Here is a 25,000-nt window from a genome sequence, read left to right as displayed (position 1 = left end):
TATGTGACCCAATAATACTATGTGTGACCCAATAATACTATGTGTGACCCAATAATACTATGTGTGACCCAATAATACTATGTGTGACCCAATAATACTATATGTGACTCAATAATACTATGTGTGACCCAATAATACTATATGTGACTCAATAATACTATGTGTTACCCAATAATACTATATGTGACCCAATAATACTGTGTGATCCAATAATACTATATGTGACCCAATAATACTATGTGTGACCCAATAATACTATGTGTGATCCATTAATACTATGTGTGACCCAATAATACTATGTGTGACCCAATAATACTGTGTGACCCAATAATACTATGTGTGACCCAATAATACTATGTGTGACCCAATAATACTGTGTGATCCAATAATACTATATGTGACCCAATAATACTATGTGTGACCCAATAATACTATGTGTGACCCATTAATACCATTGGGTCTTGGGACAAATGCCCCTTTTCCCTCATTGTATCCCCTACAATTCTTCACATAGATTTGTATTTATAAAAAAAAATTGTCATTGAGTTATTCATCATGTGAAACTACATGTACATTTGTTCTGTGTGAATGGGGGCAAAATCGAATGTTATTAGGCTTTTTTTCTCTTCAGGTCACATGTTATTCAGTTATAGAGAATATAGGAAAACACCACATTATGACCACTAGATGGCACTGTGATCACCAGCTCCATCTAGTGGCCTAATACGGTATTTTCCTAAATCAGTTTATGAAGGAAGATCAACCTTGAGAGAAAATAGCCAAATAACATTCGATTTTGATTTAATTGGCACAGAACAAATGTACATGCAGTGGGCCAGATTCACAGTCGAAATACGCCGGCGTATCTACTGATACTCCGGCGTATTTTCAAATTTGCCGCGTCGTATCTTTAGTTTGAATTCTCAAACCAAGATACGACGGCTTTAGGCTTCGATCCGACAGGCGTAGGTGTAATACTTCGGTGCCCGCTGGGTGGAGTTTGCGTCGTTTTCCGCGTCGGGTATGCTAATTAGCTGTTTATGGCGATCCACGAAGGTACGCGCGTTCGTCGCATTCTCTTACGTCGTCGCTAGTCGGCTTTTCCCAGCGTATAGTTAAGGCTGCTATTTCATGGCTTATATTTAGACTGCCCATGTTAAAGTATGGCCGTCGTTCCCACGTCGAATTTTAATTTTTATTTTTTTTGCGTAAGTCATCCGTGAATAGGAAAGGACGTAACGCACGTCGCCGTTCAAAAGATTACGTCATTTCGCACAAAGCACGGCGGTAAATTTAAAAACGGAGCATGCGCAGTACGTTCGGCGCGGGAACGCGCCTAATTTAAATGGTACACGACCCATTTGAATTAGGCGGGCTTGCGCCGGACGGCTTTATGCTACGCCGCCTCAAGTTTACACGCAAGTGCTTTGTGAATCAAGCACTTACGATGAAAACTTGCCGCGGAGTAACGTAAAGGACATAAAGCTGTAATTGTTTGTGAATCTGGCCCATAGTGTTTAATTACAGAGAGAGCTTCAGTTGCCTCTTGTGGAATAACCTTCCGTCTCCTCCACAGACTCTCCGACTATTCGTAGCCTTGGGGACCCCACAGAGGTGGATTTGGGGGGCCGGGCGGAGATCGTGTGCACAGCTGATGCCAATCCGGCCACAGATGGCATGTTCCAGTGGAGGTGGTTGGTAAGTGAGGTCACCCCGTTCTTTGAATGTGCACATGTAGGCTGCATAGGAGGTGAGAGAGCTTTGTGGGCGGGGCTGGGAATCAATGTGGGCGGAGCTGGGAATCAATGTTCTGCACAAGCTCTGGAGTAGGTGTTCCCAGAACACCGGGTTATAGACAGGGGCATATCTACCGCAAGAAAAACAAGGCCTTGGGCGGCATTTTACAGGGGTGCGCCGCCACCCTCCAGGCAGAAGGGACGCTAGTGAGGACTGCAGAGAACAGAGGCGCCAATCAGATGCCCCAAAAAAGGCCGCCAAAGGCAGTGCCGCTTTACTAACTCACAGTATTAATCCCGGATGGCTGGGACCTGTAGCTTGCTCCACCTCCACCGCTGGCTCTACTGCCCAATGGTTGCTAGGGTCATGGCGCCCGGCATCTAGCAACCAGTGACGTCACATCCCCGCCACTAAGCAGAGCGAGGCAGAGGCCCCAGCATTCAAAGCGGAGGAGGATTTAAAAAAGTGAGGGACTACAGGTCCCAGCATGGGCCCCTCAAAGCTGAGGATGTGACATGCCCCCCTCCCAGCATGAACCCGTGAGCAATAAGGGGTCACATTCCTTGATCTTAGGGGTTCATTCTGGGACATGTAGTCTTTTAATTTTGGAGGGAGTCACATCCTTAGATCTCAGGGGTTCATCCTGGGACTTGTAGTCCTTAAATTTTGAGGGGGGTCAAATCCTTAGCTCTCAGGGTTTCATGCTAATTAAAGGACTGCAAGTCCCAGCATGAGTCCCTCAGAGCTGAGGATGTGACACCCCCTGCCCCCCCCCAACTAGTGAAGTACTACAGGTCCCAGCATGAACCTGTGAGCTCTAAGGGGTCAGATCCTTAGATCTTAGGGGTTCGTGCTGGGACTTGTAGTCCTTTGCTTTTGGGGGGGTCACATCCTTAGATCTCAGGGGTTCATGCTAAGTGAAGGACTGCAAGTCCCAGCGTGAGCCCCTCAAAGCTGAGGTTGTGACACCCCCTGCCCCCCCCCAACTAGTGAAGGACTACAGGTCCCAGCATGAACCCATGAGATCTAAAGGGTCACATCCTTAAATCTCAGGGGTTCATGCTGGAACTTTTAGTCCTTTAATTTTGGAGGGAGTCACATCCTTAGATCTGAGGGCCTCATGCTGGGACTTGTAGTCCTTAACATTTGAGGGGGGGTCATATCCTTAGATCTCAGGGGTTCATCCTGGGAATTGTAGTCCTTCGAATTTGGGGGGGTTAAATCCTTAGAACTCAGGAGTTCATGTTAAGTGAAGGACTGCAAGTCCCAGCATGAGCCCCTTAAAGCTAAGGATGTGACACCCCCTGCCTCCCCCAAATAGCGAAGGACTACAGGTCCCAGCATAAACCCATGAGATCTAAAGGGTCACATCCTTTAATCTCAGGGGTTCATGCTGGAACTTGTAGTTCTTGAATTTTGGAGGGAATCGCATCCTTAGATCTAAGGGGTTCATGCTGGCACTTGCTGTCCTTCACTTTTGGGGGTTCACATCCTTATATTTCAGGGGTTCATGCTGGGACTTGTAGTCCTTTAATTTTGGAGGGAATTGTACCCTTAGATCTAAGGGGTTCATGCTGGGACTTGTAGTCCTTCACTTTTGGGGGTCACACCCTTAGAACTCAGGGGTTCATGCTGGCACTTGTTGTCCTTCACTTTTTGGGGTTCACATACTTATATTTCAGGGGTTCATGCTGGGACTTGTAGTCCTTTAATTGTGGAGGGAATTGTACCCTTAGATCTAAGGGGTTCATGCTGGGACTTGTAGTTCTTCACTTTTGGGGGTCACACCCTTAGAACTCAGGGGTTCATGCTAAGTGAAGGACTGCAAGCATGAACCCCTAAGAGCTGAGGATGGATGACAAGTCCAAACATGACCCCCCCCAACTAGTGATGGACTACAAGTCCAAGCATAAGGTGGAGCCTAAAGAGGAAGGGGTGGAGTTTACAGATCTTAAACAGGAAGGGGTGGGGCAAATTTAGATGGGGGGGTCATATCCTTAGATCTCAGGGGTTCATGCTGGGACCCTCCCAAAAGTGAAGGACTGAAAGTCCCAGCATGAACCCGACAGAGCAGAGGATGTGACCCCCCCCCCACCCTCAACAAGTGAAGGTCTACAAGTCCAAGCATAAGGTGGAGCCTAAAGAGAAAGAACTGGAGTTTACAGATCTTAAACAGGAAGGGGTGGGGCAAATTTAGATGGGGGGGGGGGTCATATCCTTAGATCTCAGGGGTTCATGCTTGGACCCTCCCAAAAGTGAAGGACTGAAAGTCCCAGCATGAACCCGACAGAGCAGAGGATGTGACCCCCCCCCCCCCACCCTCAACAAGTGAAGGTCTACAAGTCCAAGCATAAGGTGGGGCCTAAAGAGGAAGGGGTGGAGTTTACAGATCTTAAACAGGAAGGGATGGGGCAAATTTAGATGGGGGGTCATATCCTGAGATCTCAGGGGTTCATGCTGGGACCATGCCAAAAGTGAAGGACTGAAAGTCCCAGCATGAACCCGACAGAGCAGAGGATGTGACCCCCCCCCCCCCCGCCCCCAACAAGTGAAGGTCTACAAGTTCAAGCATAAGGTGGAGCCTAAAGAGGAAGGGGTGGGGTTTACAGATGCAGGGGTGGATCTTAGACAGGAAAGGGTGGGGCAAATTTAGATGGAGGTGCCTGATTTTAGTCTTGCCTAGGGCAGCACAAAACTAAAATACACCACTATGAGCTCTCTCGTTATATCGCTATATTGGACAGTTTACCCGGAAATACTTTGAAAGACAATTAGACAGTTGAGTGGCGTCTGTTACCCATTGACAGGGAGATGAAGAACGGGATCTGTCTGGTCTGGAGAGACAAGTTGACGGTCTCACCGGGCGTCTGATTATCAATGAAGCTAAGAGGTCAGATGCCGGGCGTTACGAGTGCGCGGTGGATAACGGGGTGCCACCAGCTGTAAGGGCCGACGCTCGGCTGATTGTGCGCTGTAAGTACATTTTCATTTTTATTATAATCTGCATGCTTGTTCTGGGCCAGTCACTCTAAAAGTCAGAGGCAGCCAGGAAACTATCATTTTCAAAAGGAGGTCAGTGATGGTAACCCCACCTATAATTATCCCATGATAGTGTTCCTGTACATTCTTGTCCCTCCCCCAGCCTGTGACTGGACAGTGAAGGGAGAAGCAGCATCTCTCTGCCACCCTGCTCTCTCCTCTTATTAACATGTTCTTTGTTAGCAATACAGCACAACCGATTGGCTTCTTGTGCTGCTTCTCCCTCCACCTGTCTTGGCTCTGCTGTACAGGTCAAATTCAGGTACTTATACTGCCTGAAACAAATACACTTAATCATATAATAATTAACATAGTACTGCATTCATTTGTATCTTTTTTACATCTTCCTTGAGTTTCACTTTTAATGTCCTTCTTCCTGCAGTTAAGCCAGAGATACAGAAGGGGGTGCACCTGAGCAAGGTGGCTGTACCAGGAGATGGGAAGACTTCTACTGGCCTTGTCTGCAAAGCTGAGGGTATCCCGACCGTCTCATTCAGCTGGGCAAAGAACGGAGTGACTCTGGATTATAAGAACCCCAGGTAGCCTTCTTGCGATATGGTATTTTGGGTTAGTTTGCTCGTTGAAACTCCAAATTGCCAGTAGGGTTTTCTACCTTCACCATGGATCCAAGGTCCATACCTTCACCATTGATCCAAGGTCCATACCTTCACCATGGATCCAAGGTTCATACCTTCACCATGGATCCAAGCTCCATACCATCACCATTGATTCAAGTGCCATACCTTTACCTTGGATCCAAGGTCCATACCTTTACCATTTACCCAAGGTCCATACCTTCACCTTGGATCCAAGGTCCATACCTTTACCATTTACCCAAGGTCCATACCTTCACCATGGATCCCAGGTCCATACCTTCACCATACCTCCTTCAAGTTATGGACCATGGTAAAGGTCCATTCCTTCACCATGGATCCAAGCTCCATACCATCACCATTGATTCAAGTGCCATACCTTTACCTTGGATTCAAGGTCCATACCTTTACCATTTACCCAAGGTCCATACCTTCACCTTGGATCCAAGGTCCATACCTTTACCATTTACCCAAGGTCCATACCTTCACCATGGATCCCAGGTCCATACCTTCACCATACCTCCTTCAAGTTATGGACCATGGTAAAGGTCCATTCCTTCACCATGGATCCAAGGTCCATACCTTCGCCATGTACCCAAGGTCCATACCCTTACCATTGATCCAAGGTCCATACCTTCACCATGGATCCAAGGTCCATACCTTCACCATGTACCTAAGGTCCATACCTTCACCATTGATCCAAGGTCCATACCTTCACCATTGATCCAAGGTCCATACCTTCACCATGGATCCAAGGTCCATACCTTCACCATGGATCCAAGGTCCATACCTTTACCATTTACCCAAGGTCCATACCTTCACCATGGATCCCAGGTCCATACCTTCACCATACCTCCTTCAAGTTATGGACCATGGTAAAGGTCCATTCCTTCACCATGGATCCAAGGTCCATACCTTCACCATGTACCCAAGGTCCATACCCTTACCATTGATCCAATGTCCATACCTTCACCATGGATCCAAGGTCCATACCTTCACCATGTACCTAATGTCCATACCTTCACCATTGATCCAAGGTCCATACCTTCACCATGGATCCAAGGTCCATACCTTCACCATGGATCCAAGGTCCATACCTTCACCATGGATCCAAGGTTCATACCTTCACCATGAATCCAAGGTCCATAGCTTCACCATGGATCCAAGGTCCATACCTTCACCATGGATCCAAGGTCCATACCTTCACCATGTACCCAAGGTCCATACCTTCACCATGGATCCAAGGTCCATACCTTCACCATGGATCCAAGGTCCATACCTTCACCACGGATCCAAGGTCCATACCTTCACCATGGATCCCAGGTCCATAGCTTTACCATGGATCCAAGGTCCATACCTTCACCACGGATCCAAGGTCCATACTCTCACCACGGATCCAAGGTCCATACCTTCACCACGGATCCAAGGTCCATACCTTCACCATTGATTCAAGGTCCATAACTTCACCATGGATCCAAGGTCCATCACTTGAGAACTGAACATAAATTTTACTCACCATGGATCCAAGCTCCATACCATAACCATTGATTCAAGTGCCATACCTTTACCTTGGATCCAAGGTCCATACCTTTACCATTTACCCAAGGTCCATACCTTCACCATTGATTCAAGGTCCATACCTTCACCATTGATTCAAGGTCCATACCTTCACCATTGATTCAAGGTCCATAACTTCACCATGGATCCAAGGTCCATACCTTCACCATGGATCCCAGGTCCATACCTTCACCATACCTCCTTCAAGTTATGGACCATGGTAAAGGTCCATACCTTCACCACGGATCCATGGTCCATACCTTCACCATGGATCCAAGCTCCATACTATCACCATTGATTCAAGTGCCATACCTTTACCTTGGATCCAAGGTCCATACCTTTACCATTTACCCAAGGTCCATACCTTCACCTTGGATCCAAGGTCCATACTTTCACCATGGATCCAAGCTCCATACCATCACCATTGATTCAAGTGCCATACCTTTACCTTGGACCCAAGGTCCATACCTTTATTATTTACCCAAGGTCCATACCTTCACCTTGGATGCAAGGTCTATACCTTCACCATACCTCCTTCAAGTTATGGACCATGGTAAAGGTCCATTCCTTCACCATGGATCCATGGTCCATACCTTCACCATTGATCCAAGCTCCATACCATTAACATTGATCCAAGGTCCATGCCTTCACCACGGATCTAAGGTCCATATCTGCACCGCGGATCCATGGTCAATACCTTCACCATGGATCCAAGCTCCATACCTTCACCATGGATCTACTTCCAAGAAGAACATATGCTACTGTATATTACCTACCTGACAAGAAAATAAATGTGTACAATTGTAATTTCTAGGTACCTGACCATAAAAATGAATAAAATATTGATTTTGGTACATGTTCTTCAGAGTTACTAAGAATGTTGACCTTTCAATGAGTATCCCCTGATGGTGGGGTGGCCTATTTTTTGAATGTGACACTGGTGTCTCCCTTAGGTACTCGGTCCAGACGTTCCATGAGCAATGGGTTCACACCAGCACACTGATCATCGCTAACGTCAGCGCGGTTCATGACTACGCCATCTTTACATGCACAGCGACCAACGGCCTCGGATTGGACACCTTCTCCATCCATCTCGTCAGCACTAGTAAGGCCAACTCTTGACCAAATCCCAAATAAGATGATGCAATAACTTGTTCCTCCATATGAGGCATATGTATAGTATGATTTATTGCTACCTATGATTGCTCTCAGAGAGCTTGTAGCATGTTGGATGGTCTCTATGAAGATTAAAGGGAATGTATGGGCTTTACAATTTGTTTTAAAATCTTGCTCTTTAGCATTAGTGTCCCTGGCGCACCCCTTTCATTCAATGGATCATGGAGTCTCAGAATTATGTGTGGGTATTACCTAGGGTGGGCTGCATGCAAATACATCCACACCCACTCCTCTAGACTGACACCCACCTATTGAGGTACAGTGGAACCTCAAATTGCGAGTAACAAGGTTAACGAGTGTTTCGCAATACGAGCACTGTATTTAAAAAAAATCCTAACTCGGTTTGCCAGCGTTGTCTGGCTGTTCGAGCAGGATTCAGGCCAAAGCGGTGTGCAGTACTGCGTTTGGCCTGAGGTGGGGGGCGCCGGAGCCGATCGGCGCTGTTCGGAAATGCACGGAAAGGCCCGAGGACAGCTCGGCTGACCTTGGCAAACCTCGGGAACGGAGTCTTTCTGAGGTTTGCCAAGGTCAGTCGAGGTGTCCTTGGACTTATCCGGACATTTCCGAGGCTCTCCGGCGCCCCCTGGCCACATGCGGTATTGCATGCCATTGAAGTCAATGCGGAATAAATTATTTTCGTTTCCATTGACTTCAATGGGGAAACTCGCTTTGATATGCGAGTGCTTTGGATTACGAGCGTTCTCCTGGAACAGATTATGCTCGTAATCTGAGGTTCCACTGTATCTTGATATTTGTATAACCCTTCCCAAGATACAGCCCACTGCATGAATCAGAACAGAGGGCCCTTAAAAGAAGTCAGTCCAATGTGGTGTCTTCTGGAAGCTATGAACAGCATCCTGCTGGCCACTCCTACCAGCCATGATCTGCTTGCATTGCATAGTACAGAGACAAAGTGATGAACTTCAGCTGTATATTTTTCTTTTCCCGTCCTGTTATCCAGGTCGACCAGACCCTCCATCGGATCTGAAAGTCCTCAGTTTCAAGGAAAATTCCGTCACTTTGGGGTGGAGTGCCGGGTTTGATGGCGGACTGGAGCAAAAGTTCAGAGTGAGGCGAGTGATGAGTAACGTTGATAAAGGGGCATCCTTTCCTTATAAATGTACTGTATATTATATGATGGAGAATGCCACAGGAGGAGGTGGAGCACCCAGGAGTGGGCGGGAACAGACTAACGCTGGCAGGGAAACAGTGCCAGGAGAGTTTCGTCTATTTCCCAGGGCAAGGATGTGGAACTGCGCCCCCTCCCTCACTGTTAATGCATCCCGTAGAATGGGTTTACTTCCCTCTGTCCATTCTCTGTCCCCTTGCTCTGCTGTGCCCAGGGCAGCTTCCCCTCCTGCCCACCCCTTGTCCTGGCCCTGCAGGGAAATCTCAATACTGGAGTCACCAAGAGCTATAAGAAGCCAATAGATGACCATATTCCATCTGTAACTGAAATATCACTCTGGGGTGGACTAACCCTTTAACTTTCCCCAGCTTGTTCATTCCCCGAATTGTTCATTCCCTGACATAGTTGGGGTAGGCGGTACACTTTGGTGGGGGTGGGTCAGCCACGCCTCATGACTTTTGACCTCCGGGAACCCGCCTTCTGGCTTTTGACCTCTGGGGAAGGTCCCTGTTCCAATTCCTAAATCCTAGCCTTAATATTCAAGGGTAATATATTACTAACCCCCTAACCCTAACACCCTAACCCTAACCCCCTAACCCTAACCCTAACCCTTAACCCCTAACCGTTAACCCTAACACCCTAACCCCTAACCCTAACCCCCTAACCCTAACCCCTAACCCTAACCTCTAACCCCCTAACCCTAACCGCTAACCCTAAACCCCTAACCCTAACCCCTAACCCTTAACCTTAGCCCTAAACCCTAACCCCCTAGCCCTAACCCTAACCCTACCCCTAACACTGATATGCCTTTGTAATATCAAGCTATATAAAAGGGCGGAGTTGTCCCTGAACTTTTTCTTACCCAATAGAGAGGTCACAGCACAAATTACATCCTTACATCCCATTCATGTAATGGTGCAAAAATGTCATTTCTTTTCCAGGTACCGGTGGAGCGGAGTAGACAGTTACATGTATGTGGACGTTTTCCCACCCCAGTCCACGGTGTTCACTATTACAGGTCTAAAGGGCAGCACCACCTATAATTTCTCAGTCAACGCCATTAACGTGTTGGGAGACAGCAACTACGCAGATGGAGATGCCGTCGTATCGGTCACCACACAAGGTTACCCATGGAAGCGGGATGGCGGGGGGTTTACAATACAAAAGTCTTTGCTGCTGCTTTCCTATTCTAGGACAAATTTCTGTACCGATAGTCTGTCAAACTTTGGCTTCCCAAAATTGGCTTTCTAATTTTGGAAAACCAAAGTTGATGTTGCCATTTAGACAACTGAATAAACTGAACTTTATCCATGCTCAAAAATAACTGTGTTTGACAGGTCCTCTTTACTGACCCCAGGCACATTATTGGAAGGCTGGGTAAACATACAGCCAAGATCACCTTCTAAGCAGCTCCTCCTGGGAGGGAGGCCACCATGTGGAAAACTTGATGATTGGCTAGCTTTTGCTGTCATAGACAGCAAGGGGTGACCTCAGGCTAAATGGTAGTCTACTTTACAGGAAGATGTTCCCTGTTGGATCATTACTTGGTTTTCAGCTTTATGACTTCATAAATAAGGGGGAAATAAGGTGTCTTTATGACTTAACATTCCCACCCAAAATGTCATTCTCCTCCTTGGCCCCTAGTTCACACCCCAAGGATGATACTCTCCATACAGATGACTCATTGGTTGTCCCAAGTTGTCAAAGCCTTCTTCCCCATAGGCAGATCTTTTTTTTCCTTACCCAATTGCTCAGTTAGCCACTTAATGACCTGAAACACCCCCACCCACAATTTTATCCTCCTCCTTCACCACTGGGTCACACCCCCGAGGAGACATATTCTGAGAGGACTTGTCAGGTCACCTGTGGCCAGGTGACAAGTGCACCCTGTTGGGGTCAGGGATGCACCACAGGGTAGTGAACCCTATGGCCGACTGCTGCGATTAGAGAGGAAGCGTGAACCCAAGATCGCCCAGGGCGCGGAGTCTAAGACCCAGCTTTGTGTTCACCAGAGCCTCTAGTGGTGAGGATGGCCTTCGCCGCAGCTGGATCCAGGTCACGACCCCTGGGATCCCCTAGGTCACGCTCTGCAGGTAGAGAGGGGAAGCAGCAAGCAGGACAAGCGGTAGTGATGGGTAAGCCAAGGTCAGGGCAACAGGCAAACAAGGGTAACCGAGGGACAGGCAAAAGGTCAGGATCACAGGCAAACAGCCAGTGGCTTCAGGTTAAATGTCGCTCTTCCCTACAGGTAGATCTGCTTGGAAGGTGTTCTTTTATTTATTACATTTTTTTTACCCAATTGCTCAGTCTGTCACTTAATGACTATATATATCGCCACTCACAATTTTATTCTCCTCCTTGATCACTAAGCCAAGCTAAGGAGACATATTCTAAGAGGACTATTATTTTTGAAAAGGTTTCGATGACTAAACTTTGACCTTCAACATACAAAACAGAAAAGCTATCAAGTGTAGACAAGATTTTTCACCAAATTAACAATTACTGGGGCCTACAGAGCCGATCCTAGGGTCGCAGGCGCCTGGGTGCAGAAATATTTATGGCGCCTCCACATGGGCGTCGTCATTTTACTAACTCCTCCCCTTTACAAATGTTTCTATGGCAATGACTCAACCACAGAGATGCTTCCCCCACAAAGTCTTCATTAACCTGGGATCCTTACATGATCTCTTAACAATAAACAAAATACAGGAAGAGAAGCAGAGTACTTTATTGGGAGCTGGAGCAGAGAGGGCTTCTGTTAGAGAGTCTGTTGGATGTTTGGCGCCCCCCACCTCTGCTGGCGCCTGGGTGCAATGCACCCTGTGCACCCTGCCTAGGATCGGCCCTGGGGGCCTAATAGCTTCAGGTTAAATGGCTTCTTTTCAGGAAGATCTGCTTGAAAGGTGTTCTTGTTTTTTTCTTTTCTTTACCTAACCACTCAGTCTGTTCCTTAATGACCTTATATATCACCTCCTACAATTTCCTCTCTGACCACTAGGTCACACCCCCGAGGAGCTATTTTCTCAATCGACTGTTTTTCTAAAAAAGGTTTGACAGACTTTAATCGACAATATACAGTATAAAGTGAAAAGTTTTCTGAACAATTTAACAATAAAGAAGGTTTATGTTATTCTCCTTTCAGAGGACCTCCAACTGGAGCCCCCGAAACCAGAGCCAACACCAGTTGCACCACAAGCAGGTGAGGGACCCAGATAGGATCAGCAACCTCATGTGACCCTGGGGTGGAGCAGTGACCAAGCTTAATGACTTTTAGGGCCATTGACTATGAAAATAGAAACTACAAACAGCTCTAAAGCAGTTAAAACAGATATATTCGATTTTGTTTACCAGCAACGGATCCTTGGGATTCCTTAACCGAGCCGACAATTGTGCAGACCCTGTGCCGTTGCTTCCCTTTCTTTATGAACCAATACAGATTGTCCCCAAAATGTGAACATCCAATGTAAGTTTCTATCTCCACATTAAGCCCACGTATCTCTATTTCAGCCCATTAGCTTACAGATTACACGCTACCAGACTGGCATGCAGCGACTTGGTATAAAGAGGCATTTCAGGAATTCCTATTGGCTGGACTAAATTTGTTTATGACTTAGGGACTGAGAAGCAACCTAAAGCCAATATTTAATTGCCGAACGTTCTACTTAAGCGGCCGCAAATGTACATTTTTTCTTCCATTACCCAGATGCCTTTGCATGGACGCCATATTTGTTTGCTGCAATGGGAGGAGGCGGGGCTCTGCTTATCATATCCAACGCAGGTCTTGTCTGCTGTTTGGTGAGGAGACACAGGATGAGAACAAAAGAAGGTAAACCCCTCAACATGGGTGTCAGAAATGCAGCAGGAAATGCCCCTCCTGCAATGTGTATCGCATGCGAGAAAGCTGGAAGGGTTACCTCCTGATGGGGATAGAGAGGCACTTGGTCCGGCCGAAGGCCGGGTCCTGAAACAAGTCCGTGGTGTATGTGCCCCTGGAGTTGCAGTCCTGGGGTGCTGTAATTACTCACTGTAAGTAGGGGCCAAGTTTGGGGGGCGCAAACAAACGAAAAAAAAAAAAAAAAAAAAACATCAATTGCCTCCACTGTGCCCATTAAACACAGCCACTGTGCCCATCAAACAACGCCAGTTTGCCCCCTCAAATGATGCCAGTTTCCCCCCAAATGCAGCCAGTTTTCACTTAAATGCAGCCAGTTTCCCCCCAAATGCAGCCAGTTTCCCCCCAAATGATGCCAGTTTCCCCCAAATGATGCCAGTTTCCCCCCCAAATGATGCCAGTTTGCCCCCTCAAATACAGCCAGTTTCCCCCCAAATGCAGCCAGTTTGCCCACTCAAATACAGCCAGTTTCCCCATCAAATGCAGCCAGTTTCCTCCCAAATGCAGCCAGTTTCCCCCAAATGATGCCAGTCCCCCCCCCAAATGATGCTAGTTTCCCCCCCAAATGATGCTAGTTTCCCCCCCAAATGCTGCCAGTTTGCCCCCTCAAATACAGCCAGTTTCCCCATCAAATGCAGCCAGTTTCCCCCAAAATGCAGCCAGTTTCCCCCCAAATGCTGCCAGTTTGCCCCCTCGAAATGCAGCCAGTTTGCCCATCAAATGCAGCCAGTTTCCCCATCAAATTCAGACAGTTTCCCCCCAAATGCATCCAGTTTCCCCCCCAAATGCATCCAGTTTCCCCACCAAATGCAGCCAGTTTTCCCCCAAATGCAGCCAGTTTCCCCCACCAAATGCAGCCAGTTTCCCCACCAAATGCAGCCAGTTTCCCCCCAAATGCAGCCAGTTTCCCCTCAAATGCAGCCAGTTTGTCCCCAAATGCTGCCAGTTTCCCCTCAAATGATGCCAGTTTGTCCCCCCACCCGGCACTTACCTTTCTCGGGTAAGAAAGGTAAGTGCCGCTCCCTCCCTCCACTCCCTTTCGAGTCCTCGATGTCTTCTCCCATCCTTGATGTCGCTTCCGCCAATCAGGTGACCCGTAACCAGACCCGGTGCACCTGATGGGCTGAGAGGCGGGCCAGTGTTAGATAAGCGATTTCCTAACACAGCATGGTTTAAACAGGGAACGCACAGCCGTGCGCCCTCTGATTAACCATTTGGAAGCCAATTAGCGCCCACAGGGTTTGTACACCTCTCACGTTTGATGAGTAGGGTGTAGGCCCTCGGGCCTGCCCTGAAAGTCTTGAGAGAGGGAGGACATGGCCTTCTGGCTTAGATCACCCTCTCTCATGGGGTCTGCCTTCGGGGGAGCCTCACCTAGTACTTGGTGGCGGTCTGTTTTGGCAGACCTCCCAGAGAACAGGTCCGTCTGGTTTTGGCCAGATGGACCGTGTGAAGTACCCCAGTCCCCATCTGGAGCCTAACGCCCCCGGGGGATCAGGGCAAAGGTCCCTTCTCTTCGGAGGAGGATAATGTGTACACCCTGTGCGTAGGGGCACTTTGCGTTTTACTGGCACCTTGGCCACTGCACCACACACACTTTTTTTGCACCTGCCTTTTGGCTAGGACCAGAGGAATTTTTATTCCTGGCCTCAGGGCCGGCCATTACACCATAACAATGGCACCATTGCACGTTCTCCACTCCCCTTTTCCCCACCTGTATGTTGTTTGTCACTTTTTGTATTTTTTTGGGTTGTTGGGTTTGTACACATTTCATGTTTGATGAGTAGGTTGTAGGCCCTCGGGCCTGCCCTGAAAGTCTTGGGAGAGGGAGGACATGGCCTTCTGGCTGAGTTCGCCCTCTCTCATGGGGTCTGCCTTCGGGGAAGCCCCACCTAGTACTTGGGGTGGTCTGTTTTGGCAGACCTCTCAGAGAACGGGTCCGTCTGGTTTTGGCCAGATGGACCATGTGAAGTACCCCAGTCCCCGTCTGGAGCCTAACGCCCCCGGGGGATCAGGGCAAAGGTCCTTTTTTTTTTTGAAGGAGGACTATGTGTGTACCCTGTGCACTTTTTGTGTCTCACTATTTGGGGGGAGCCCCACCCAGTACATGGGGGGGTCTGTTTCGGCAGACCTCCCAGAAAATGGGTCTGTCTGGTTTTGGCAAGATGGACCGTGGGAAGTACCCCAGTGCCGTCTGGAGCCTAACGCCCCCCAGGGGATCATGGCAAAGGTCCTTTTTTTTTCCGAAGGAGGTCCATGTGCACTTTTTGTGTCTCACTATTTGTTGGGCACTTTGTTTTTGCACCGGGTGGAGTTTTGAGTGTGTTCACACAGCACGGGCTTAAAAATAATTACATAAATAAATAAAAAATGTGTATCGGATGCGTCTGTTTATTTTTTTGTCTTTGTTAACGGTGTTGTTAATCGTTTTCAGATAAACGGATTTCCCATTAAACACTTTTTTATAGATATATATTATGGTCTTATTATTTTGTGAATTAAATGGCCCTACTGCTAACCTTCTTGCCTTGTGTCCTTCACAGGAGATGCTGCAAAGAAAGACGAGAGGTAAGGTCCAGAGTTGTGGCTGAAATCTTAATTTAAGGCATAACAATATTCACCCGGTGTGTGTGTTCTTGTACTGAGCTCTCTGTGAGAGGAATAAACACAGAATGCACAGGTAGCATGAACTTTCCTCCACCCCCTTCATATAATACTGGCTGGCTTCTGGGTCACATCACTGAGCAAGGATGGACTGGCCATCGGGACTAGCGGGAGATTCCCGGTGGGCAGATGGCTCAGTGGGCCGGTCGGACGTCCGCGGCGATCTACCTGTCAATCGCCGATGGGTAGATTGAGATTTAGCGAGCATGCAGAGTAGCGCAGGAAGCGTGTGTAATATGTCCTCTCTCCTGTCACCGCACTCACGCTGCTTCCCGGCGGCCCCTCTCCTCTTCTCGTCCATTCCCATTTGCTTGTGACATCATCTGGGATGGACGAGAAGAGAGGAGGGGCCGCCGGAGAGCCGAGTGAGTGGCGTGACAGGAGAGAGAACATATTACACACGCTTCCTGCGCTACTCTGCATGCTGGCTGGTAAACGATGTGCACCATAATGTGCCCTGTACCCTGATGTGCCCTGTGCCCCGTGTTCTGATGTACTATGTGCCCCGTCCCCTGATGTGCCCCGTGCCCTGATGTGCCCTGTGCCCCGTGTTCTGATGTACTATGTGCCCCGTCCCCTGATGTGCCTTATGGCCTGATGTGCCCCGTGCCCTGATGTTCCCCTATGGCCTGATGTGCCCCCTGCCCTGATGTGCCCCATGGCCTGATGTGCCCCGTGCCCTGATGTGCCCCATGGCCTGATGTGCCCCGTGCCCTGATGTGCCCCATGGCCTGATGTGCCCCGTGCCCTGATGTGCCCCATGGCCTGATGTGCCTCCTGATGTGACCCGTGCCCTGATGTGCACCCTGCCCTGATGTGCCCCATGGCCTCATGTGCCCCGTGCCCTGATGTGTCCCGTGCCCTGATGTACCCCATGGCCTGATGTGCCCCCTGCCCTGATGTGCCCCATGGCCTGATGTGCCCCATGGCCTGATGTGCCCTGTGCCCTGATGTGCCCCCTGCCCTGATGTGCCCCATGGCCTGATGTGCCCCATGGCCTGATGTGCCCCGTGCCCTGATTTGCCCCATGGCCTGATGTGCCCCATGGCCTGATTTTCCCCGTGCCCTGATGTGCCCCGTGCCCTGATGTGCCCCATGGCCTGATGTGCCCCGTGCTCTGATGTGCCCCATGGCCTGATGTGCCCCATGAGCTGATGTGCTGTGCCCTGATCTGCTGTGATGTGCCCTATACGTGTTGTGCCCTGATGTGTCCCATGCCCTGATGTGCTGTGCCCTGATGTGCTGAGCTCTGTACCGTGCCCTGATGTGCACTGTACCCTGATGTGTTATGCCCTGGGCCGGTCTGGATCAAGTCCAGGGCCACATTTTTGTCCCAGTCCAGCCCTGTCACTGAGGCTCCTGAGTTATGGACTAAAGATGCAGATTTGGAGTTCTGATATCTCTCGGACTTATCTGCAGTGACTTAAACATGATTAAAGCCATCGGGTCAACTTGATTGTACTGGTTGACCCTCCTCATATATTTCACAATTCATTTCCATCAATCGAGGTTCCATTATAATGAATTCCTTATTGTTGTGCAGCACGTCTAAAGGTGCCCTCAATGACTACGCAGATGGAGAACTGATTAACACTCATGCCAAGAAGACCTTACTGATTGACAGCGGCTCTGAAACCGGGTCTAGCGTCTACCAGGTAAGATGGACTGTGAGGGGGAGGGGAGATCATGGAAGAGTTTGCTGACCCGGTCTTCATGGTCATTTTCAGGATAGCGCATCAGAAACTGGACTCTACTACTATCCTACACGGGACTACCAGCCATCCCTCTCCCCTCACTATGAGAGCGCCGAGAGAGGGGATCCCCGGCTCCAAGACTGGGCAGGTGAGTAAGATTACTAACATGGGTTAACACATAGTTGACTATTCCTTAGAGCAGGGGTCTCCAAACGTTTGAAACAAAAGGCCAGTTTACCGCCCTTCAAAATTTAGAGGGGGGCAATACTGTAGCCAGTGGGAGTAGAAAATTCCCTGGCAACGGTGGGAGTAAATATTGCCATAGGCTTGGTGGCCAATGGGAGTACATTTTTTTACGTATTTGGTGTCAGTGGGAGGAATAGTGCCCCATTGTTGGTGTCAGTGGGGCGAATTAGTTCCCCATCTCTGGTGTCAGTGGGAGAAATAGTGCCCCATCTTTGGTGTCAGTGGGAGGAATAGTGCCCCATCGTTGGTGTCGGTGGGCAAATTAGTTCCCCATCTCTGGTGTCAGTGGGAGGAATGGTACCACATTGTTGGCTTCAGTGGGAGGTATAGTGTCTCATATCAGTGAAAGTAATAGTCTACCAAGGGCCAGATAAAGGCAAGCAAAGGGCCACATTCCTTAGAGCAGGGGTCTCCAAACTTTTGAAACAAAGGGCTAGTTTACTGCCCTTCAAAATTTAGAGGGGGGCAATACTGTAGCCAAGTGAGGGTAGAAAATGCCCTGGCAACGGTGGGAGTAAATATTGTCATAGGCTTGGTGGCCAATGGGAGTAAAAAAAAAATTGCTTAATTGGCGTCAATGGGAGGAATAGTGCCCCATCGTTGGTGTCGGTGGGCAAATTAGTATTCCATCGTCTGTGTCAGTGGGAGGAATAGTACCACATTGTTGGCTTCAGCGGGAGGTATAGTGCCTCATATCAGTGAAAGCAATAGTCTGCCAAAGGCCGGATAAAGGCCAGCAAAGGGCCACATTCCTTAGAACAGGGGTCTCCAAACTTTTGAAACAAAGGGCCAGTTTACTGCCCTTGAAAACCATAGGGGGGCCAAGACTGTAGCCAGTGGGAGTAGAAAACCCCCTGGCATCGGCGGGAGAAAATATTGCTATAGGCTTGGTTGCCAATGGGAGTAGTCAGCCAGGCCAATGTCAGAGAGTCCGAGAAAAACGTAGTAGTACAGCAAGCAGGATCAGGAGCCAGAAGGAACATCAGCCGAGCAAGTCCACAACAGGAACGCAGGAGAAAGTCTCTGTGATGTTGACAAAGGCGAAGGCAGAGAGCAAATGAACTGGAAGGCTTTAAGTAGGCAGGACTGATGAGCCGGATTGACAACAGGTGAGTCACTGTGGAGAGATGGGAGCTGGCAATTAGCCGACAGCTGAGCTGCCAGCTCAGAGAAGGAAGCCCTGACAGAACCACAATAGCAACCATAGCATTCAATCAGTTTTGTGATGATGTCACATTTGCCTGTCCTGTCGTTGTTCTAGAGGCTGGATATGAGGACTGGTATGGGGACCCTGATGCCCATGAGTATGAGGAGGTACAAGGAGTTTACCCCCCATCTTCCAGGTCAAGATGGCCACCTGGCATTATGGTTAGTCACTTGAGCTCAAACAATTGAACAAACCCACATTCATGTAGATAAGGCCACTAATTCTGATTCTCCTTACTTTTTCTCGCAAATCCAACAGGCCAGTCAAAGAAGAGAGGCACCATGGGAAGGGTTCCAGGAGCCAACCAGAATCTACGATGAACCTGACATGACATCCCCTGCAACGTATGACACGCCCTATGGGGAGCAGGGACACTTGGTGTGACCACGGGAGAGTTATTGAGGGGATTCTAGCCAACTTGTAAGCCAAATAGCAAAATCTTAGAAAAATAGGGTATAAGTAATGAACAAGCAATAGGAACCGCCCATTACGTGTGCATGTATGATCAATTTGGTGGACAAGGTAAAAATCCATACTGGATACAACCCTGGATCTATGAGTCAAACTGGAGTCTCTACACATAGTCCCTGGCCAACCGAAAAGTCCATACTGGATACAACCCTGGATTTATGAGTCAAACTGGAGTCTCTACAGATAATCCCTGGCCAACCGAAAAGTCCATACTGGATACAACCCTGGATCCGAAAAGTCCATACTCGATACAACCCTGGATCTACGAGTCAAACCGGAGTCTCTACAGATAATCCCTGGCCAACCGAAAATTCCATACTAGATACAACCCTGGATCTATGAGTCAAACCGGAGTCTTTACAGATAATCCCTGGCCAACCGAAAAGTCCATACTGGATACAACCCTGGATTTATGAGTCAAACTAGATCCTCTTCAGATAGTCCCTGGCCAACCGAAAAGTCCATACTGGATACAACCCTGGATCTATGAGTCAAACTGGAGTCTCTACAGATAGTCCCTGGCCAACCGAAAAGTCCATACTGGATACAACCCTGGATCTACGAGTCAAACTGGAGTCTCTACAGATAGTCCCTGGCCAACCGAAAAGTCCATACTGGATACAACCCTGGATCTATGAGTCAAACTGGAGTCTCTATAGATAATCCTTGGCCAACCGAAAAGCCCATACTGGATACAACCCTGGATCTATGAGTCAAACTGGAGTCTCTACAGATAATCCCTGGCCAACCGAAAAGTCCATACTGGATACAACCCTGGATTTATGAGTCAAACTGGAGTCTCTACAGATAGTCCCTGGCCAACCGAAAAGTCCATACTGGATACAACCCTGGATCTATGAGTCAAACTGGATCCTCTACAGATAATCCCTGGCCAACCGAAAAGTCCATACTGGATACAACCCTGGATCTATGAGTCAAACCGGAGTCTCTACAGATAATCCCTGGCCAACCGAAAAGTCTATACTGGATACAACCTTGGATCTATGAGTCAAACTGGAGTCTCTACAGATAGTTCCTGGCCAACCGAAAAGTCCATACTGGATACAACCCTGGATCTATGAGTCAAACTGGATCTTCTACAGATAGTCCCTGGCCAACCGAAAAGTCCATACTGGATACAACCCTGGATCTATGAGTCAAACCGGAGTCTCTACAGATAGTCCCTGGCCAACCGAAAAGTCCATACTGGATACAACCCTGGATTTATGAGTCAAACTGGAGTCTCTACAGTTAGTCCCTGGCCAACCGACCTTCAAGGAGGAGACCTTCATGGAGGAGTTACTCTAATGAAGATACTGATCCAATGGATTCAACGCTTTTTTGGAATGAAGATGTGGGTTAGGGATTCTGACTTTACAATGGTGTAAGGGAAAAAAAATAAATAAAAAATAAACAGCATGTTCGGCCAAATCATTCTACATGTCAATGATCTTCCCAAAGGACAGTCACCCAGCGGTTGTATCTTTCCACCACCGTCTCCTGTCTGTAGACCACCAATATATAACCAATTTATTAGCCCAAATTTTATGAAACATCACTTATCTGACTCTCCAGAAATATGAGATCCTCGTTTCTATGGAGGCTGGAAAAGACTGAGGACTTTATTATACCAGGTGTCCAAAAATGTTCTTCTAACATCGGGAATTGTTTTGAGGGAACTAAGCAATTATTTTTTTTTAGCATTTTCTCTTCGAGAATTTATTGACAGTACCTGTAAATGTTATTTAAATGTGTTATGCCTCTGTTCTCTATTTAATACACAGTGGAACCTCGGATCGCGAGTAACGCGGTTAACGAGAGTTTCGCAATACGAGCGTTGTATTTTTAAAAATCCTAACCTCGGTTTGCGAGTGTTGTCTCGCAAAAACGAGCAGGGTTCAGGCCAAAGCGGTGTGCAGTACCACGTTTGGCCTGAGGTGGGGGGGCGGCACCGGAAATGCTCGGAAAGACATGGAAATACTCAGTTCCCGAGCCTTTCCAAGGTTTGCCGAGGTCAGCTAAGCTGGGCTGTTTCCAAAGCTCTCCGGCGCCCCCCCCCCACCTCTGGCCGCATGCGGTATTGCATGCCATTGAAGTCAATGCGGAACAAATTATTTTAGTTTCCATTGACTTCAATGGGGAAACTCGCTTTGGATGACAAGCTTTCTCCTGGAACGGATTATCCTCGTAATCCGAGTTTCCACTGTAATACGTTTTTTCCCCATAATTGTTGTTTGTAATATGGCCATCAAAGCCACACCCACTGACTAATGAAAGGAAATTCCTGATGGCTGCACACCAAGCTGAGATCCAAATGCCATGAAGAACGTGAGGAGAACTACATGTACAAGCAAGGGAGGCCCACTGACTAAGTTATTGATTTGGAGAGCAGGAGTTTATTATGAATAAAATTGTTTTTTTTTCACAATGTGTGGCTGTTGTACCAAGTGTACTTGTATGAGAAAGTCTCCTGTTCGCTTTGTATTGCTTCCTTTATGTGAAATCCCCAGTGTTCCAGTCATTCCCCTTGTTTTCCTATTAAAAACTGATCACACTAAGCAGGAGAACACACCATGGTCAGTTCTCTAGCTATGTTGGAAACTCAGCCTGCTGTTCTATCAGAGCGGGCTGGCATGGCAGACTTGTCCTGATCCCCCCCCCCCCCCCTGATGCACAGCCACCCCCCCCTCCCCCAACTCTTATGCAGTTGAGAACCAAGGAAATGTGATCACTTATAAGAAAGGGAAAAAAGGTATTTATAACGTTTTCATTTTTTTTTTATTTATACAAAAATGTTTTGCCTTTTATTTCTATTTTAAACTGAATGGGTTGTTTTACAAGGTGATCGTTTGATCTTTGTTACAAAACTACTATATGAGTACAGTATCAGCAAAGTGATTTTTCAGTGACCAGCAGGTGGCAGTCTCAGGAAAGAAAAATCGAATAATTTATAAATAAAGAAATGTATAAATATTATTTGTAAAGAAAAAAAATATATACTCTATGGGGCAGATCCACAAAAGAATTACGCCGGCGTATCTATTGATACGCCGGCGTAATTTTAAATTTCCCGCGTCGTATCTTTGTTTTGTATCCACAAAACAAGATACGACGGCATCTGGGGTCGATCCGACAGGCGTACGTCTTAGTACGCCTGTCGGATCTAAGCTGCAATTTTTCGGCGGCCGCTAGGTGGCGTTTCCGTCGAAATCCACGTCGAGTATGCAAATTAGCTAGTTACGGCGATCCACGAACGTACGACCGGCCAGCGCATTTTTTTTACGTCGTTTGCATTCGGCTTTTTCCGGCGTATAGTTAAAGCTACTGTTATGAGGCGTACTCAATGTTAAGTATGGCTGTCGTTCCCGCGAAGAAATTTGTCATTTTTACATCGTTCGCGAATAGGGATTTGCGTAGAATGACGTCACCGTCGTGAGCATTGGCTTGTTCTGGGTTAATTTCGAGAATGCGCACTGGGATACCCCCACGGACGGCGCATGCGCAGTTAAAAAAAAAACGTTGTTTAGGTCGGGTCACGACGTATTTACATAAAACACGCCCCCATCACAGAGATTTGAATGCCGCGCCATTACGCCGCCGAAGATACATTACGCCGCCGTAACTTACGGTGCGAATTCTTTGAGGATTCGAAAAAAAAAGGTAAGTTACGGCGGCGTAGTGTATCTTAGATACGCTACGCCCGGCGCAATAATGCGCCGCTGTACATGGATCTACCCCAATATATATATATATATATATATCTGCCAATGTTTTTTTTTTTAAAACAATTCAAAACTTAATTTTTAATTGCTAAAAATAAAAAAAAAATAAAAAAAAAAAAAACACACATCAGAATCAAAATAGTCATTGAAATCCAATTTATTTGTTCTATTAAAACGCTCAAACGTTTTCTTATTTTTGTTAGATTAGTAGAATCAGTAGTAGAGAGTTCTCTCACAATAACACAACAATAAAAGAATAAATAAAACACACTAACAATAAATTAGCAATTGGAAACAGAGATCAAAGTTTAAATAGACATTTAAATAGTTAGAAAAATAGAATTTTCTTCGGCATTGGACGTGCACGTTGCGAGGTTTGGATGTCTATGTAAAGCCTCGTACACGCGGTACGAATGTTGACAGACTGCTGTTCTAAAGTCTTCCCGTTATTACGCTCCTTTTGACAATTGTTGTCCAATTTTCGGCCAACAAATGTTGGATGACAGGATAGTAAATTTTCGGCGGACAACGGCTTGACGTCTGATTTTCGTATGGTCAGTACACAAATCCGCCGCACAAAAGTCGAAAGTACAAACACGCATGCTTGGAATCAATGCTCACCAAGCACAAAATTAGCATAAGGGGCCCAAAGGGTGGCGCTCAAGAGCTGAGATTGGCCCCATAATCTCGTATTGCCCGGGGGCCCCATAATTTCCTATTGCCCGGGGGCCCCATAATCTCCTATTGCCCAGGGGACCCATAATCTCGTATTGCCCGGGGGCCCCATAATCTCCTATTGCCCGAGGGCCCCATAATTTCCTATTGCCCAGGGGACCCATAATCTCGTATTGCCCGGGGGCCCCATAATCTCCTATTGCCCGGGGGACCCATAATCTCCTATTGCCTAGGGGCCCCATAATTTCCTATTGCACAGGGGCCCCATAATCTCCTATTGCCCAGGGGACCCATAATCTCATATTGCCCGGGGGCCCCATAATCTCCTATTGCCCAGGGGACCCATAATATCGTATTGCCCGGGGGTCCAATAATCTCCTATTGCCCAGGGGACCCATAATCTCCTATTGCCCAGGGGACCCATAATCTCCTATTGCCCAGGGGACCCAAAATCTCGTATTGCCCAGGGGCCCCATAATCTCGTATTGCCCGGGGGCCCCATAATCTTGTATTGCTCGGGGGCCTCATAATCTCCTATTGCTCGGGGGGCCCCATGAGTTGTTAGTCGGCCCCTGTATGCAAGACAAGATCCTGGCACACGCCCCTTTTGCCAAAAATCAGACGCTCGGTTGGCCAACAATCGTACCGTGGGTACCAGGCTTTAGTCTTTCTATTCCCTGATGATAATGAATAAAGATTAGATATGAACAAGAGATCAATATGATGGACAGCTGACATATAGGAACATCGATCTTTCTTAAATTGTGCGCCATTTTGTTGTGGATCCCTTCAGCAAGTGCCGGCCCACCCAATGGAAGACTTTCTTATTGCGGACCAATATGGTCCAAAACACATTAATCGAACTTCATTTCACAGAAATGATAAGGATCGGAGATGGTCTCTTTATTAAAAAGAAGAAAAAAAAAACATCTCCAATAAATAGGAGTAAAAGTCTCCTTTCAAAGGGGTCCTTTTCCCCTTTTTCGTTCTCACCCCCACTATTCAGGCCGGGGTCAAGGGGCTTTGGTCTGCTGTCAACGGTATCAGTTTGAGATCCTTCTGAGATCATTGACTGGTCCATTTGACATGGAGTTGACCTCCTTCTGACCCGCCTTGGACCTTCTTTCAAGCGGAGGTCTTCCACCTCCACAGATTTCCCTGGAAATGGAAACCCATTTGAAGGGAATAAAAGCCCATT

The 25,000-nt window shown here is 47.7% G+C and overlaps 1 protein-coding gene across 1 annotated transcript in view; it reads left to right on the top strand.

The window, feature by feature from the left end:
- The window catches only part of NPHS1 (NPHS1 adhesion molecule, nephrin), a 52,614-nt gene extending 32,984 nt beyond the window's left edge, over window positions 1-19,630 (top strand). The window contains exons 18-30 of the mRNA XM_040327090.1: window positions 1,577-1,698; window positions 4,545-4,710; window positions 5,159-5,315; window positions 7,880-8,031; window positions 9,064-9,175; window positions 10,173-10,354; window positions 12,374-12,430; window positions 12,935-13,057; window positions 15,667-15,691; window positions 17,331-17,442; window positions 17,515-17,629; window positions 18,989-19,095; window positions 19,193-19,630. Of these exons, the coding sequence (XP_040183024.1) occupies window positions 1,577-1,698; window positions 4,545-4,710; window positions 5,159-5,315; window positions 7,880-8,031; window positions 9,064-9,175; window positions 10,173-10,354; window positions 12,374-12,430; window positions 12,935-13,057; window positions 15,667-15,691; window positions 17,331-17,442; window positions 17,515-17,629; window positions 18,989-19,095; window positions 19,193-19,318 (1,556 nt within the window). The 3' untranslated portion in view covers window positions 19,319-19,630. The remainder of the gene's footprint in view (window positions 1-1,576; window positions 1,699-4,544; window positions 4,711-5,158; window positions 5,316-7,879; window positions 8,032-9,063; window positions 9,176-10,172; window positions 10,355-12,373; window positions 12,431-12,934; window positions 13,058-15,666; window positions 15,692-17,330; window positions 17,443-17,514; window positions 17,630-18,988; window positions 19,096-19,192) is intronic.
- Window positions 19,631-25,000: the final 5,370 nt, after the last annotated feature.

The sequence above is a fragment of the Rana temporaria genome, chromosome 10 (genome assembly GCF_905171775.1).
Source record: "Rana temporaria chromosome 10, aRanTem1.1, whole genome shotgun sequence".
Lineage (NCBI taxonomy): Eukaryota > Metazoa > Chordata > Amphibia > Anura > Ranidae > Rana > Rana temporaria.
This window is presented reverse-complemented; position numbering and strand designations above follow the sequence as displayed.